At 37.1% G+C, this 17,147-nt stretch overlaps 1 protein-coding gene across 1 annotated transcript; it reads left to right on the top strand.

The window, feature by feature from the left end:
- The first annotated feature begins 11,077 nt into the window (after positions 1-11,077).
- LOC127979605 (interferon-induced very large GTPase 1-like) lies at positions 11,078-16,630 on the top strand. The gene has a single exon (XM_052585187.1). It carries the CDS (start codon positions 11,078-11,080, stop codon positions 15,488-15,490), a length of 4,413 nt encoding a protein of 1,470 aa, XP_052441147.1. The 3' UTR covers positions 15,491-16,630.
- The last annotated feature ends 517 nt before the right edge of the window (positions 16,631-17,147 follow it).

Raw genomic sequence — 17,147 nt, 5'->3', positions numbered from 1 at the left:
TGCTTTGGATAAAAGCATTTGACTAAATTATTAAATTATTAAGAGTAAACCATAAACATAACTAAAACAATAACTATATAAGCATCCACACCAATAAACAAATTTAGTTTTTTTTATAAACATATGATGTAGTTATGTGATCTGCCAATAAAACTCTCAAGCTTTGTGTTGGATGGATTTTGATGAGAATTAGTACCTGGAAAAAACATGATCACTATGGGATTTAAATCCCATACACCACATACGTAACGCACACGGACTGCATACACACTGCAGATGGAGTAAGTGTGAAACAGGCGGTAGCTGGGGTCAGCGGGGACCCGGAGAAGGTTGTACATGTGGGCCCTGTTTAAAATGGTTGAATTTTTATGTTTGTTTATTTTTATTTGTTTGTGCTATTTACACAGTGTTTAATTTTTTTTTTCAAGTTTGTAGGTGTCAAGGTACAGAAACCAAATAATTAAATGTAAAATAGCACTGGATAGTCTTGATTGTAAAAATGAAATATACAATCAAACCTACATTTATTCAGACACCTTCAACATTTCTCACATTACAGTTTTGCTATATATATCAAAAATGATATCTGGTGTCTGAATAATTTTTGGTTTGACTGTTAAGTATTTCAGTCAAGAGCAGTGAGTGCATCCAATATAATACACATCCCATTTTTTTCCTCAACTGTTTACTTTCACTTAAGAAATAACTGACAGTTTTTTCGAGCATAATTTCCAAGGTGGATATTTTGACACATTTTGTATGTATTTGTCGGCACAAGAGCAAAAATAAGCAAATTCGATGTTCAAGTGTTTTGAGAGCCTCTCTCTGCATGAGCACTCCAGAACACCGCGAGTACTGAATCGGGCTCTTTCACATCTTGTTGTTTGTTTCAAACTGCGATTTGTATTTGTTCATTCAGCATAGCTGTCAACCCTCCCGTTTTTTCCGGGTTTCTCACGTATTTTAGCTCTTTTCCCGCTGTCTTCCCGTTTTAGTATTTTCCCGTAAAATATCCCGTATTTTTACACTCTGTGTTAACTCAGAACACGCAACTATCTGTGTCTGTGAATTGGCTTGCACTTGGGTTGCTAGACCTCCAGTATAGCAGGTGGCAGTATACAGTAGCTTAGCCTACCATCGAAGAAGAAGACAGTTGCAGCGGCGCCAGCGGGTGGGAGGGAGAGGGAAAAAGTAGCGGGAAGTGAACTTCGAGAGTAGAGTAGATGAGTGTGATGATGTGCGACGATGGATCAGGACGCCGAATGCCAAAATCAACGAATTAATCACCAACCAAAACCGAGGACTTTGTCTGGAAAAACTAAGTTTCACAGCACAAAATTATTATTAATATTAAATTATTATTAAAATTACCTTGTTCATAAATAAATCACTTTTAACATATCAATTGGTCTGTCATTCTTTAATATATATTGTGTAGTTATAAACATTTTTTACTGTTAATGATAAGTGCTTTTTTTAGTTTGTGGTTAAGAATCGTGTAAAAAAAATCCCTTATTTTGGGGATGGATTCCGGGTAATCTCCCTTATTTTCAATGTTCAATGTTGACAGCTATGTCATTCAGGTGCAGGAGGGACTTTGAGGAGAACTTCGCAGAAGAGAGCTCGGTTCAGTGTCACTGTCCGTGATACGCGACTCTCTCTCTCTCGTGCACACCGAATACAGCGTGCAAGTAACCAGCTACTCTGTTCAGCTTTTCCGCATCTTATGTTTGAATGCTTTAATGTTTAAATCGACAAGCGGTAAGGCGTAAAAACACCTGAAAAAGATCAGGTTTCGTGACGATGCGCAGCAGTGGGCCGTCAACTGTCCTGAGCATCTTTTAAGGCTGACCTCAGCCAGTCGGTTGTATAAAATATCAAGGTGAAAGTCATCATAGCTTGCTTAGTATAGACCCAGCTCCCAACCCAACTTTGAGCATAGATTAACGGCGATATTTTTGATATGTATGACATGTACAAATGTGTGTGTGTTTGAACTCTTACTGATCAGATCCCTCTCTTTCTTTAAAGGTGTACATCTTCCAAGAGAAGGCAATGAAAAGAAAATATTTTTGTCCTAATTTGGTCACTTTCTGTGATCCTCCAGGGCATATCTGAAGATGTATGCAAGCAAAAAATAATTAATGAATGAATAAGGGGCTGTTCACATATTGGCCTAAAAACGCTTCTTCCAGGAGGAGGTAATGGAAGAACATATCTGCTAAAATTGGAGAAATGCAGAGAAAAATTAGTAAATAAATATATGTATTATGTGTGCCTGTGTGTGTTTCTGTTTGTGCACAGCTGTCCCTGTCAAACAAATAAAAAATCTAAATAGCAGTTTGTTTCTGAAAATGTTAAGACTCATATATCATGGCAATATATCATGGGCATACAACTTAATGGAAAAACAGCTGAATACAGTAAAATGAATAAGGTAATCAGGATCGCCACATTGATATGCAAAAAAAGGGATTAAGTAATTAAAATGTGCTAATTTGCATACATTTGACACAAGCCATTGCAAATGAACAGGATAAATAAAATAACTAAAGCATATTACCACAGAACTTCTATAGTTATTAGTTTAATGACTTACGTCAAGAGTCTTTCCCTTGAAATGTTATGTTTAGATATGCAGATCACTTTAGCTTGTTTTGGTTATTCTAGAAGAAATCTACAGAAACAAACAGGCTTAAAACAAACACATTAATGTGTATTTTTGGAAATTTCCTTTCCATTAGAGCAAATGAAGACATAGACACATAATATACCAAAATCTCAAAACTGAACAGTACATGTAGTGTCCTGCCTTCAACAATAACTTCATAATTGTTTGATCTCATACTCCTCATTTAATAACTATCCAGTATATTAGTATGTTGTATGCTGATAGATCTTAACAGCTCTCCCTCAGATGTGAAACAAAGGTCTTGTCACCGTCAGTTTGTGTGTGGGTGTGTGTGTGCATGGTACAGTAAGTGTAAATATAACAACATTGTGAACTGATTATTTTGTAGACATCTGTTGAAAAATGAAACAACATGAAACAATTGGATGAGTGTGAAGGAATTAAAATAAACTGGTAAGTCAGAGTTGTGTTAATTAATGTTTAAATATTTAATGCTTTGTTTAGAAAAAAAATGTAAATAAATAGGAGAAGTGTCCTTTTTTCCACTTGAGCCCCTGGCCCTGAAAATGTCTGTGCACGTCCCTATCTGTCTGTTAGTGGTGCTGAGGAAAATGAGATGAGAAAGAAGAGGAAGAGGAAGGAACATTGCCAGAAGCTGCTCTCTCTCTCTTTTAAGTGGAGCAGCAGCTCAGACCAGGCATCAATATATGAGAGACACACTGAAGGTTAAAAATACGGACCATTTGAGAATGTGTATTATAAAACGAATGGAATAAACTAATTAGAGGAATTGTTCTGTTCCATAGGATGAAGTGTCATTAATTACATGTGTGTTAGATACAAATCCATCACACATACATCAAAATACAAAAGTCTGATCAGGCCATAATTCGATTTTTATTGTCATAAATCTTTAAACACAGATGAAAAAAAAAAAACCCCCGATGTGACTGAACAACATCTGTCCATTAGTGCTGCTGAGGAATATGAGATGCCTGTTAGGAATTGATCGTTTTGAGAAGCTGCTCTCTCTTAAATCCATTAAACGGAGCACCAGCAGCTCAGACCAGGGCCAGAAAGCGGAAGACTCGCAGACTACTGCTGCTACACATGAGAGACGAGTTGATGCTAAATCAAATATGGCAGAAGTCGTGGTATAATGGTTAGAGATTCTGACTTCTAATATAAAGGTTGTGAGTTTGAGTCTTTGGCCTTGGGGTGATGTACATCGCTCTCTCATTCTCTCAATATCACGACTGAGATGCCCTTGAGCAAGGCACCAAACCCCCAAATGCTCCCAGGGCACCTTAGCATGAATGGCTGCCCACTGCTCCGGGTGTGTGTGTGCACTTTGGATGAGTTAAATGCAGAGCACGAATTCTGATTATTGGTCACCTCATACTTGGCTGTATGTCACTTCATAACCATTTGACTAACCAACTGTTTTCTGTTTACTAGAGCTCTATAAATCATAAAGTCAGTATCATTTTATATATGAGAACATCTAATAGGAACCTAATTAAGTGTTTTTTCCCTGTTCTCTAGGAACATTAATTCTGTTACAAATCCACACCATCACACATTAATATCAAAATCTACCAAAAAGTCCAACATTTGATTTGAATTCTAAGTCATTTCACTGCAAGTCACTGCATTGTGCAAAATGTCCAAGTCATTTCAATGTATATTATGCCCCTTATTTAGTGCACTCGTCATGTTGTAAATGTAACTGTAATCAATGTTGTTGTTTTGTTGTACAGGTGGCAGTGATAATTGGCAGAAACCCAAAGAACATGAATTACATCAACACTGTACGTAGGCAATGCTTGCCATTTTTTTTTTTTTTTTTTTTAATGCTATCATACTGACAACAATTTGTCGACAAAAGTCCTTGTTAGCGAAGCAGCTCCATTGACCAGTGATCATTCTTCTAGTCTGGTCGTCCCACACCCCTCCGTTAGAGATTGAACTGTTAGTCCTGGTCACAGCTCCAGAGAAGGCACCACGTTAGCATTCTCAAGAGGAAACAGCACGGTTCTTCACGGCAAAAGCAACGATGGCTGCTCACATCTGCTGTAAATGAGAAGTGTTTCACCGTGACATTAAGCTGGAGAACCTGCTGATGAACCCCGAAACACTCGAGGTCAAGCTGATCGACTTCAGGTGCAGGGATCTCCTCAAAGACTGGCTATAATTATTTTTTTTGCATCAAAATTGATCAATACTTTACTATATAGGGTGGATAATTTTAGTAGTTGTTAATTATTCATACAACAATACATATTACTGTTATAGATTTTACTAATAACCATTTCTAAATAGCTGATAACAGGTCTGGTAATCTTATGAATGTTTTTAGGATTATTTGTGAAAATGTCACTCCTAAAGTGTCTTCATAGTGTTTGCGTATTTCATTTCATTCTGTAACCTATTGTTCTACAGATCTGTGTACCTAAATAATACTGTTCTTGATTGCACTGATAATGTTTCTGACAGATAATTTCATGTGCAGTTTAGATCTTTGAAAACAGACCCCAAACCAGACAACATTTTGTCTACCTGCCCAAACAAATGAAAAACTGGCAACACTGTGTCTGTAGACTGTGTACATGCACCTATTAGTCTCCCCATCTGATAGTGATAATATGCTGTTTGGACAACTTGGACCTCTGGAAATGAGTCTGGCAGGCTTTCAAAGTAAACACCTTATGACAAATTTCCATTAAATACCACAGAGAGCACGTCTTTAATGGGGATAGATGTTTGCAGAGACTAAAAGACTGAGCATCTGTGGAAAGTATGCTACTTACTAGCCTATAATAAGGTGATTTGTGTCTGTTATGCAAATTATTAACTGTTGGATTCAAGAATAGTAACATTCAGATAAGGATAAAAATCTCTGAACACAAAGATACTTGTAGTTAATTATACAAACAACTCACAAACGAAGCAAACGCACCCCCAGTTTCTCGGGTGAGGTCATGTGATTTCTAATATCTGATCATAAAAGTGTCTATAAAAGCCAGCAGAGACCGCTATTCTGAACACTGGACCGATGACAGAGAGAGGCAACACTCAGGTTTGACTTCATGCTTAATAAGATCATTTTCGTTTGTTTTTAATTATTTAGTGGCTTGATGTATTATAAGGAACAAAACATTAATGAGAAATAAAATTATTTGCCAAAGCTATGGGTAGACCAGAATTACTTTAGCTAAACGTTTTAAATAACTTACTGTTACTGTACATAGTTGTCCCGATAGATATAAAGTTAATGATAACAGAAGAATAAATAATGAAAGTTATAAAACTAAAGTTAGAAACTGTCATTAGCCTTACTATATCAGATGATAAAAATAACTGATCAAATCTCATTTCACGAGTGTTTCATCTTTTCTGCTTGTCAGTACGGTTTATAATGGCGACTGATAAAGGCTGTCTATCTAACATTTTGTGATGTTTGAGCTCATCAACAGTGCTTTAAAATAGCATACAGGAGGATCCATTTCAGATGAGTCGGATACGCGTTGCGCACATAATTAGGAAAACGCCCTTACTCCTGAATGATAGAGCTCTTGACTACGGTGCCCGTAAGGTGCCTTGTTCGGTTTACTTAGTTTTGGGAACGTGATTATATTTCGTGGCCACGAGATATTAATTTGTGGGAACGTCATATTATGTCGTGGCCACGAGATCATTTTGTGGAGGGAACAACATCCATTTCTCGTGGCCACGACTTCTTATGCTGAAGGAACTACATGTTTTTCTTGTGGCCATGAGTTTAATGCGTAAACAAACCTGCGTGACCATAGCAACCCAAGATTATCAGAGATGGATTTATTAAAGAAATTATTATATTATTTATACATATAAAATGTATGCATTTACATTTTATGCATTTATGACATTTTATGTTGATGTTGAGCATTTACAAAAGTATTCAGAATGTTAAGTAAAGAGATCGAAATTGAAGCAAAAAACTGAATATAAACGAAATAAAAAAATATAACCAATAATAATAGGCTAATAATAATAATAATAATGTATGCATATTACGTGGGAAAGACTATCAGTTAATGGACTTACAAGAATGTAGGATGGATAATTTTTTGTAAAATATTTTATCATGCACTTTTTGTAATATTTATTTATGATAAACTTCATTTGAATGCTGAGGATCGCATGTAATACAGCCTGGTAGCAAAAGCATATGGTTAATATAATAATTTCTTAATTAAAAATAAAATATTAATTATAATCCTGGATTGCTATGGTCACCCAGGTTTGTTTACACATTAAACTCGTGTCCACGAGAAATGGATGTTGTTCCCATAACATAACATCTTGAGGCCACGACATAAGGATGTCCTTACCTCAACAAAATGATCTCATGGCCATGACATAATATGACGTTTCCTCAAGTTAATATGACGTTCCAACAAATGAATATCTCGTGGCCATGACATGTTATCATGTTCCCATGAGTTATTATTTCTTGGCCACGACAAAACCAAGTAAACCGAACCAAGTCACCTTACGGGCACCGTACTTAACACTCCGGGGGGCGTTGCCCAAAAACTAAGGGTGCTTTGTTTGGTATAGAGACCCTCTTCTAGCTTAAGTGCAGAAAATGCTGTCATCAAACTGTGTTGGTACTGGAGAGAAATTCTGAAAGCAAAGCCTACCTCTTCCAAATGCGTTTTCTGTCATTGTTTTGGAGAAATATCTTTAAGCCGAACACATTCCAACAGCTAAAAACTTGCTTTGATTCAACGGGGATTTCAGACCATTGGGGAACAATATAGTGACATTTTGCAATGCATATGTTAGCCTTAAGTTTATCTTTACACTAGTGTGCTGTGCTCCCTGCATGCATTAGTCTAAAATATGCATTATGCACAAGATCCATTAGTCTAAAATTTAGATGACAGTAGTCAGCTGGAGTGGAGAAAGGAGTGAAATAAGTGTAGTCAATGGACGTACAGTTCCCAGTTCACTCAACACTGCGTCAGTGGCTTAAAGGGGGGGTGAAATGCTCGTTTTCACTCAATATCCTGTTAATCTTGAGTACATATAGAGTAGTACTGCATCCTTTTTAACTCCAAAAAGTCTTTAGTTTTATTATATTCATAAGAGAAAGATAGTCTGTACCGATTTTTCCCGGAAAAACACGACTGGCTGGAGGCGTGACGTGTGGGCGGAGCTAAAGAATCACGAGCGCGAGTAAGCTTTTGCGTTGAGAGCGTTTGGAAGCTGTGACACAGATCCAGAGGCTGAAATTTAACAAGAGCAGCATCAGCAAACAGCGTCTCTATGTGGTATGTACTGAAACTGTATATATTTGCTTAGCGGTTTTGGAAAATGACTAAGTTCCACTTTGTCGTCTTTTTTTTTTTTTAAGCTGTACATGTGGAAAGTGCAGTTTGATGACAACATCCCATGTTGTTTACTTGATGTGCTTACACGCCGATAGCTAAGTTAACAACACAGAGATATTTGAAGCAGTTTTACTCACCGCATGTGGTTCCAACACACAATCGTGACCCTTTTCCGTTGGGACTGCATTATCCTTAAGAAATAAACGATGTGCAAATCCGGCGTCAAACTGGGCCTTGTTTGTAAAACAAGCATCTTCGAAATGTAGGAAACAAACACAAACACTTGCACAACTCCATTGATGCTCTGTAAAAATAAACTCCATCCACTGGTCCCTTAATGCTGTTTCTCTTTTGGTAATCTGTGCAGGGTTGTCTTGCCCTGGCAACCAAAAACACACTCCTTTTGTGACAATTCGCGATGCTCTCACTCTGATCAGTGAAGTCTGTTGTGCTCTCAGTGCTCTGCTATACGGGAGCGCGCGCTCTTCCGGCACACGTGCCCTTAGGACCCATATAAGGAAATTCCGCTCCATCTAACATCACACAGAGCCATACTCGAAAAAAAAACTTTCCGAAACTTGTGACAAACCGGAAGGAGTATTTTTGGAATAGAAATACTCCTTCAAACGTACAACTTAATTTTTGAAACTGTCCATGTTTAGCATGGGAATCCAACTCTTTAACAGTGTAAAAAACTCAGTATGCATGAAATAGCATTTCACCCCCCCCCCTTTAAGTTATGGAGAAAATCATTTCTCAGAGAAAAAATGAAGCGTTATTGAACAGCACCTGCCAATTCAAGTGTACATCTGGAGCGAGGCATCTTGCTGTGTAAATGGCGCTTGAACAGTCCTTACCTCAAAATTGTCCCAGAAATTTCTAGACAAGTTTTAATTTGTAGTATTTCCTTTTTTTGTTTTAGAAATATGAAAACAATCACACATCCCATAGAGACATCACATTGTCAGTGTTTATACACAAAGAAACATGATATCAGAGTTACAAAATCAAACATTTTACAAAGAACAATACTTCACAGTTGTTTAAAGTTTAACCACTGAGCATTAAGAAAACATTCTGAATAAAAGCTGTAAAATCGGTTGTAAATAAATAACAATAATAAAATAGTATTTATAGTCATAAATAATGTTCATGTTCTTGCACAAATTAAGGAAATATAATGTTTGTTCTTCATGATAATGAACAGTCTAGGACCTGATGGGCCTGCAGTCCAAATAGAGCACCTGATTCGTTGCTGACTGACTCTGTTGCTCTGTCTCTCAGCATTATGGGTAAGAAAACCAGATTTATTTATTTTATTTTTTTGTCACTGATAATGTAAGATACTATTGATTATTAACAGATTATAATCTAACTATTCTGATTTGGAATTCATTCGGTATGATGTTATAGATATATTTGTCTTAAGAGATTACACTTGATATATCAGTTCAAGAAATGATTAAAGAAGCTGGTTAAATGTTCTCTAATTATAATAAAAAACTCAAAGCTTCTTAACGAGATGAATTTACTGCATATACATTCGTGAAATTTAATTGTCTGGGGTTTTGTTTGTTTTTTCAAAAGATGAACCTGCAATCAATAAGGAAATAATGGATCCCACCACATCAACAGAAACAGAAGAAAAACACAGCGTAAGAGCTTTGTGCACATATATTTTATTGATTATTGTTATTATTATAATATTGATTATTAATACTTGACATGTATTATCTGATTATTATTATCTGCTTGACAGTTGCATCTTCAAATTACTCCATAGGTTTTAATGGGATTATATGAACATTATATTATCTTGATGCCAAGGAAAGTTATAATGCAGTTTGGAACAAATTTAGCAAACTACAGAGAAGCACGAGCCTAATTTCAGTATCAGATTATGCATCAAAAGCATTTAAATAGCTTCTGAGCAAATTCAGTTTTGTTTGTGGAACATAGGTACATTTTCGGTACGTGGCATTTCTGCTGCGTGTCAGTTGCGTGACGGCTGCTTCGCATTTTCTATGTCTTTACACACCAGAATCATGCCTGACGCTGCTGCTACTGTAGGTGACATAGAGGGAGACCGCTGAGGCGCCGACAGACCAGGATCTTGTCTTCACGACAACAATATCTCTACTTCATGTTGAGCATAAATATAGAGCCTACTGATAAGGGAAACCGTCAACAGTATTGACGGCAAAATAGACTATGTTTGACAGGTGCAATATGCCAGTGTGTCACCGGCCTAAGGTTTTCAAAAGGCATCACGCGAGTGTGAACGTCACTACAACTAAAAAAAAACCGATTGTAATTCAAACGCAGCTCCCGTCGGCATTTAAACAGACCTTTGCTCTTAATTCTGATCGGTCCAACGCAATAACGACATCTGAGCAGGTCTAAAAATTTAAACTGTTGATGCTGCACTTTACACTTTGGAAAAGTTATATATTTTTTTTAAATATGAGCAGGCCTACAAGCTGGGATTGGTAATGCTGCACTGTAATCATAGTTATTTATTTATATTTTTCATTATATTATATGATATTGATTTGAGACGGAGAGTATTTTATTTAGTGGAGAACTTTGCAGCAGTATTTTATTTCTTATTCTTTTTTTATTTTATATATGTTTTATTAAAAAGTATTTTTTAAAAAGTGTAAACAAATTGTAATTTTTTTATAGTAATAAACAACCTGCAGTTTAATGTTGCATTTCTTTCCCTTACTGTACCGGAAATGAACCGAACCGTGACTTTAATACCGAGGTACGTACCGAACCGTGATTTTTGCGTACCGTTACACCCCTACAAAATAATTATAGCATTAATGCATTTTCCTGGTCTTGCTGACGTAAATATTGACATATTTAAATGTCTTTTGGTATTTATTTATTTTCCAGGTCAGTTTCCAGAAGGGATAGTGAGAAATGAAAAAATAAAAAGTTGTGAATTCTACTTTTTAGAATATTTTCTATAGAATACATAAAGATGATATACAGCTTATAACATAATAGTGTAATTTACAACAAACCCTCTGCAGCATATCTTGCATTTACATGAAATAATATGCTTTTTAATTCACAGAGAACTGCAGAAGAGCAGGGAACTGACAATGAGGGACCAGAAACACTCTTCCACAGACTCCACCTTGACAAGCATCAGTATAAACTGAGAGCTGCAGATGTTCTTCAGTTGACTGCACATTCATTACAGTCCCACGAGTCTTGTGCTGAAGACGAGCTGATTCAGACGTTCATACACAAACTGCTGATGATGGACTATGAAGCAAGATGTATTAATATTAAGCCCAATGAGAAAGGTAGCACTCAGCAATGTAATAATTCATTTAAACAAGAAGCTGATTTTGACGATTTTTGTTCCGAATTAATGTCAGACAACAAAAAAAGTAAAAGTGAGCCTGTTCATCCAATGGATGTTCAGATGGCAGCGTTTCATTGTGCTGATGGTTTCCTGAAGCAGCTAATGGTGACTAAACTCTCTCAGTGTCAGTTTGCTCTGCCTCTGCTTGTTCCCGATCCATTCACAAAACAGATAGTGTTTCCTCTCTGGACATTCAGACAAATCAACAAGAGCTGGAAGACGAAAAATTCAGACAGTGAGATCATTAGTCGAATCCAGCCGGTCTACAAGGCACAGACTCCAATGGTGTCCTTCTTCAGGTTTGGCTCTGTTTCCCCATCCAAGTCTCAGCTGATGAACAGACTGATCAATGACAAACACAACACGTTTTTCCACAGGAGCTGCCCAGGCAGCAGCAGAACCAGAGTCCTGATGGATGGAGTGGTGGAGATCACATGGTTCTGCCCCGCTGGAAAAAACACGGATAAATTCAATGACTGCATTGCATTCTGTAACCTCCACGGTGATGCAGCAGACAATGAGAAACAGCTACAGATTCTCACTGAAATGGCCTCAGTCAATATTGTTCTTCTACCACAACTTCAGAGGAATGACAAAAGAATGGAACAAGTCGAAAAGCTCTATAATGACTCAAAACCACTCATTTGTCTTTTTGCTGAGAGGGATTTAGCTCTTACCGAGACACGGAAAGGAAAATATAAATTTGGTTTGAAAAACCGAAGCCAATCAGATATATCTAAAGAACTCAGAAAAGCTATTAGTGATTGTATCTCTTTGTCATCTTCCACTTTTGTTCTTCAAGATGTGTCCGAACACTCGGACATCGTAGTAGATGAGAGAAATGATGACGACTGCAGGAGCGGAAAAGAAGCAGCACAGCAGATGATGAGGTTACTGGAGGATAGAAAACTGTCTGAAATCAAAGAATCAGTTCTGCCCCATCAGGGGAAAGTGTGGCATCAGTGGTGTCAGAAGAACAGAGAACTACATCGACCTCAACCTAATGAATTTGACACAGAGCAGAGTAAAAAAAGCAGAGACTTGATGGAAATCCGTGAACAGCAGCATGAGTATGACATCAGTGAGTTTATGAAGATCTTCATTAAAGAAACAAACTCAGGTTCCACAAACAAGATGTTTTTCCTAAAATGGCTTGGAATCCTCCTGGATGAAAATACCTCAGATGACCTCTCTGCTCTTCATCAGAAGTATAATGAACAGTGGTCAACAGTCTTACAACTGAAAGAGGACAATGATAAATCTGAACAGCTTAAGAACGAAAAAACTAAACTGGAGAGAATCTCTGAGGAACTTCAAGCTGCAGCCTTTGGCTTGGAGCACATCATGAGGGAGATTGGACAGATCTATGAGTCATGTGTATCTGTGCAGAAGATCAAGGTCGGCCTGGAGTTTGAGATCTCTTCTCTGCCGAGTCTTGCAGCAGAGATGATGATCTCTGGATTTCCTCTGGAACTGATGGACGGAAATGCTGCTCATGTTCCTGTGATCTGGGTTACTGCTGTTCTAGATGAACTCATCAAGAAACTTGGAGACATGAGAGTCTTTGTGATATCAGTTTTAGGGGTTCAGGGCTCTGGGAAATCCACCAAGCTGGACGCAGTGTTTGGACTGCAGTTTGCTGTCAGGACCACCAGAGGAGCTTTCATGCAGCTGCTCAGAGTGTCAGACGAGATGAAAGCACAGCTGGCCTTCGACTGTATTCTGGTAGTAGATACCGAAGGTCTTCGTAGTCCTGAGATGGCTGTAAGATCAAGACATCATGACAATGAAATGGCCACGTATGTTGTTGGGCTCGCAAATGTGACACTGATCAACATCTTTGGAGAAAACCCAGCTGAGATGAAGGGCATTCTTCAGATTGTTGTTCAGGCCTTCCTGAGGATGAAGAAGGTCCGACTGAATCCCAGCTGTGTGTTTGTGCATCACAACGTTTCAGACGTCACAGCTGGAGAGAAAAACATGGATGGAAGGAGACGACTGCAGGAGACACTGGATGAGATGACAAAATTCGCTGCTAAAGATGAAGTGTATGATGAACTATGTTTCAATGATGTCATTTTATCTGATGTAAAAAACGATGTGAAGTATTTTGCTCAGCTTTGGGAGGGCAGCCCACCCATGGCACCAACAAACCCCAACTACTGTGAGAATATGCAAGAATTGAAGGACGCTATTATGTCTCACATGTCTAAATCCGATAGAATAAAGCTGACAGACTTTAAAGATCGTATTAAAGATCTCTGGGATGCTTTACTGAATGAACAATTTGCATTCAGCTTTCCAGAGACAGAATACAACAAGTGGTCCTGGACTCTTCGGAGTGCCATGCTGGAAACTGAAAACACCCTTATTGAAAAGAGCAAAGAACTTGTCTTAAAACTCAAGGACCGAGCAAAAGATGAGGAAACAGTGAAGAAGGAGTTCGATTTGTTTTGGACAGAGTGTGTGAAGACGATCATCACAGACACTCCAATCAAAGACATTGACATAATGAAAGAGGTGAAAATACTCCTCGGTGACATCTATAAAGATTCTCCTGTAGACTCCTGGAGGGAGAGCAGCGAGGGCAGGGATGTTTTATCTGTAGCAAGTTATTCAGGTTATGTACAGTTAAAGAAATCCAGTGGATTTAGAGGTCATATTAAAAATGCAATCAAAGCAACTAAAAAAAGGTTAGGTAATGCTCTCTCTAAAGAGGACGAAATCCAAATAGGAATCTTTGTCACAGATGTTGCCCAGCAAACAGATAAAAAGATCATGTCATTCAACATTGCAAAAATGGGCTTCAACGTCAGCTGCATTCAACAGCTTGTAGATTACATCAAAGCAAGAGTTCGACAACATCAGGAAATATCAGCGAAATATGTGTTCAAGAATGAATTCTTTGTTGACTTGGTTTGTTCCATCTTTAAGAGAGCAAACAAGGCACTCACTCAGCAACACAGACTGTTTAGAGAAGCCAGTGATCCTGTTCTCTATCTGGAGAAGAAGAAAGAAGAGCATTACAGTATTTTCAAGAAGCACCTCCAGGGAGCTGCATCATCTGTGATTTTGGGTGAGATCTTGTGTCAGAAACTTAAAGAGTGGACTGAGCAGAGCATCTACAGAAAGTCTGCAAGAGATCTGATAAATGACATTAGACTAAACTGTAAATCACTGAATGGAAACAGGTTAAATCTGGAGATACACATCCTGAAGCTTTTAGCAGAACGGGAGGATTTTTCTGCGTACATGGAGTACATTAATCATCCCAGAGAGCACTTTAAAAATGTCATCAGGGATGAAGTCAGTCAGTTTATGACTCGTAGGTTCAGTGTCAGTGTTTTACCCACAATGCAGAAGAACGTTGAACTCATGCAGAAGAGGATCATCGATGCTGTTCATGAATCTACTGAACATGTTCAAACAAACCGTGGAAATGTTGATTTGTGGTTGAAGACGTTCACACAGCAGCTTTCAGGTGTGCTGATATTTTCTGAAAAAGAGCTGAATGAAGTCAAACATGATGATGTTGATTTCAACCTTCTCAAAGAAGTGATAACAGCAAAACTTCCTGCTATAATGCCTGACACGAGCAAAGAGTTCAACACGCATACATTTTACGGAAAACTGGACCTCAAGGACAGACCAGATGAGTTTCTGATTGATCAGTTTTCTCAGTGCTGTTGGGTTCAGTGTCCCTTCTGTAAAGCCACATGCACACAAATAGAAAACCATGATGGAGATCACTGTGTACTTTCACACAGAATAACTGGAGTCAGTGGGCACTGTTATGATGGAACAAATAATCTGTGTAGAATTTTGTGCTGGACTGCAAGTAGAAACCGTTTTAAAACATCAAATAACATCAGAATAGCAAGAGAAGTTTGCGATGACAGGTTTTTGTCTGTTTCAGAATATCCTACTTATCCTAAACGGATATACTGGAAGTGGTTTGTGTGCAAATTCCAAAAGGATCTGGAAGAGTACTATGACAAATCATTCAAGGGTAGGATCCCATCAAATTGGAGATTACACACAAAAAAAGATGCAATTAATAGTTTAAACCTATACAAACTTTTTGGATATATTCGTTAAAGACTGGAAAAGTCCAAATACATTTCGTGTATGAATAAAAACAAAAAAAATATTGGAAATAATGAGACATATCTGAAGTAGGGGATTCTAATGCAGCAATGTACAATATTTTGATGTCTGATGTGTTTTGGGGTCATTCTCTATGTTTAGACTTGAATAAACATTAGGAACAGATTTGAAACATTACTGACTTGGTAACCCTAAAAGAGGCAATGTATCCTGGGGGATACAAACATTTGAGAAGCTGTGAAAGTGTGGGTCTTATTCCTAGGTTTCATTTTGAAAGGGTGTTTGTTGTGAATATTTGTGCCCCTGGAGCAGAAAACCAGTCTTAAGACGCTGGGGTACGGGGTATATAGCAATAGCCAACAACACATTGTATGGGTCAAAAAATTTTTTCTTTTATGCCAAAAATCATTGGGATATTAAGTAAAGATCATGTTCCATGAATCTGTTTTGTACATTTCCTATCATAAATATATTAAAACGTAATTTTTGATTAGTAATAAGCATTGCTAAGAACTTTATTTGGACAAATTCAAAGGCGATTTTTAGATTTTTAGCACCCTCAGATTCCAGATTTTCAAATAGTTGCATCTCGGCCAAATATTGTCTGATCCTAACAAACCATACATCAAAGGAAAACATTTATACGAGGTGACTTGTTTCTCCATTCTTTGTTTAGAGAAACATTTAAATTAGCATGAAGGGAAAAGCTGATCTAGTTGACATATTTATAGATGCTGGAAGGGACTTGTCTTTTAAAAAATCTGTTGTTAAGCAGTTTCTTATTAGGTTTACATTGAAATACATTTTTTGTAATCTGTCTCTAAATGTTTTTATCTCAGGGGATACGTCAGCCTTTTTAGGGTTATTGAAGTAATTTTTAACAATATGTGTATTGCTTCATAATTTGAAACTTAAAAAAAAAACTGATTTGAAAGTTTGATTTATTTTTTAATTGTTTTGATATTTAGCTATATAACCCAAGTAGCCTACATTTATACATTTTCCATTTTCAATATCTGCTAACCCAACCCTTACAGAAATTGTTTGCTCTGTTATATATATATACAGCATATATAAGTTGATTTTTTCCTTTATTAAAAATATTTCATTTTATTTTCATGTCTTTTTTCCAAGTAGAAGTCACCATTTATTTATTTTTCCTAATGTTTGTACAAATCTTTTCAAATGTACACATATTGTGTTTTTATCGTGTTTATTAATTGGAAAAAAGTGATATTTCATTTTATTTTTAGGTAAAAAGGACCCTCCAACAAACATTCGTTATGTTTATAGAATATAGTTTACGTTTTACGATTTTAATTATTGGAAGAAAACTTCAATGCAGTGTTAACAAAAATTCTGAAATATATCAATTATTCTAAAAGTAGTTTGTTAGGGTTAGAAAACCCTTTTTAAACCTTTTCCTCACAATACTACAGCACTGCATATGGAGGTCTCAAATTTGCAAACCATTTATATAGTTCTCGAAACAAACACACATTTCTCAAAACCTTTAACCTTTAATTTACCTGCTTTCACACAACGCTTTCACGTCAATTTTGCTTTGTGTTATGTGCAATACTACACGCATGACACAATCTTGCACAGGTTTTCTCATTTAGAAGACACAACATAACTACCTCGAATC

Source organism: Carassius gibelio, chromosome B19 (genome assembly GCF_023724105.1).
Source record: "Carassius gibelio isolate Cgi1373 ecotype wild population from Czech Republic chromosome B19, carGib1.2-hapl.c, whole genome shotgun sequence".
NCBI classification, from domain to species: Eukaryota; Metazoa; Chordata; class Actinopteri; order Cypriniformes; family Cyprinidae; genus Carassius; species Carassius gibelio.
Note: the sequence above shows the minus strand (reverse complement) of the source record. Positions and strands in the feature narration are given on the sequence as shown.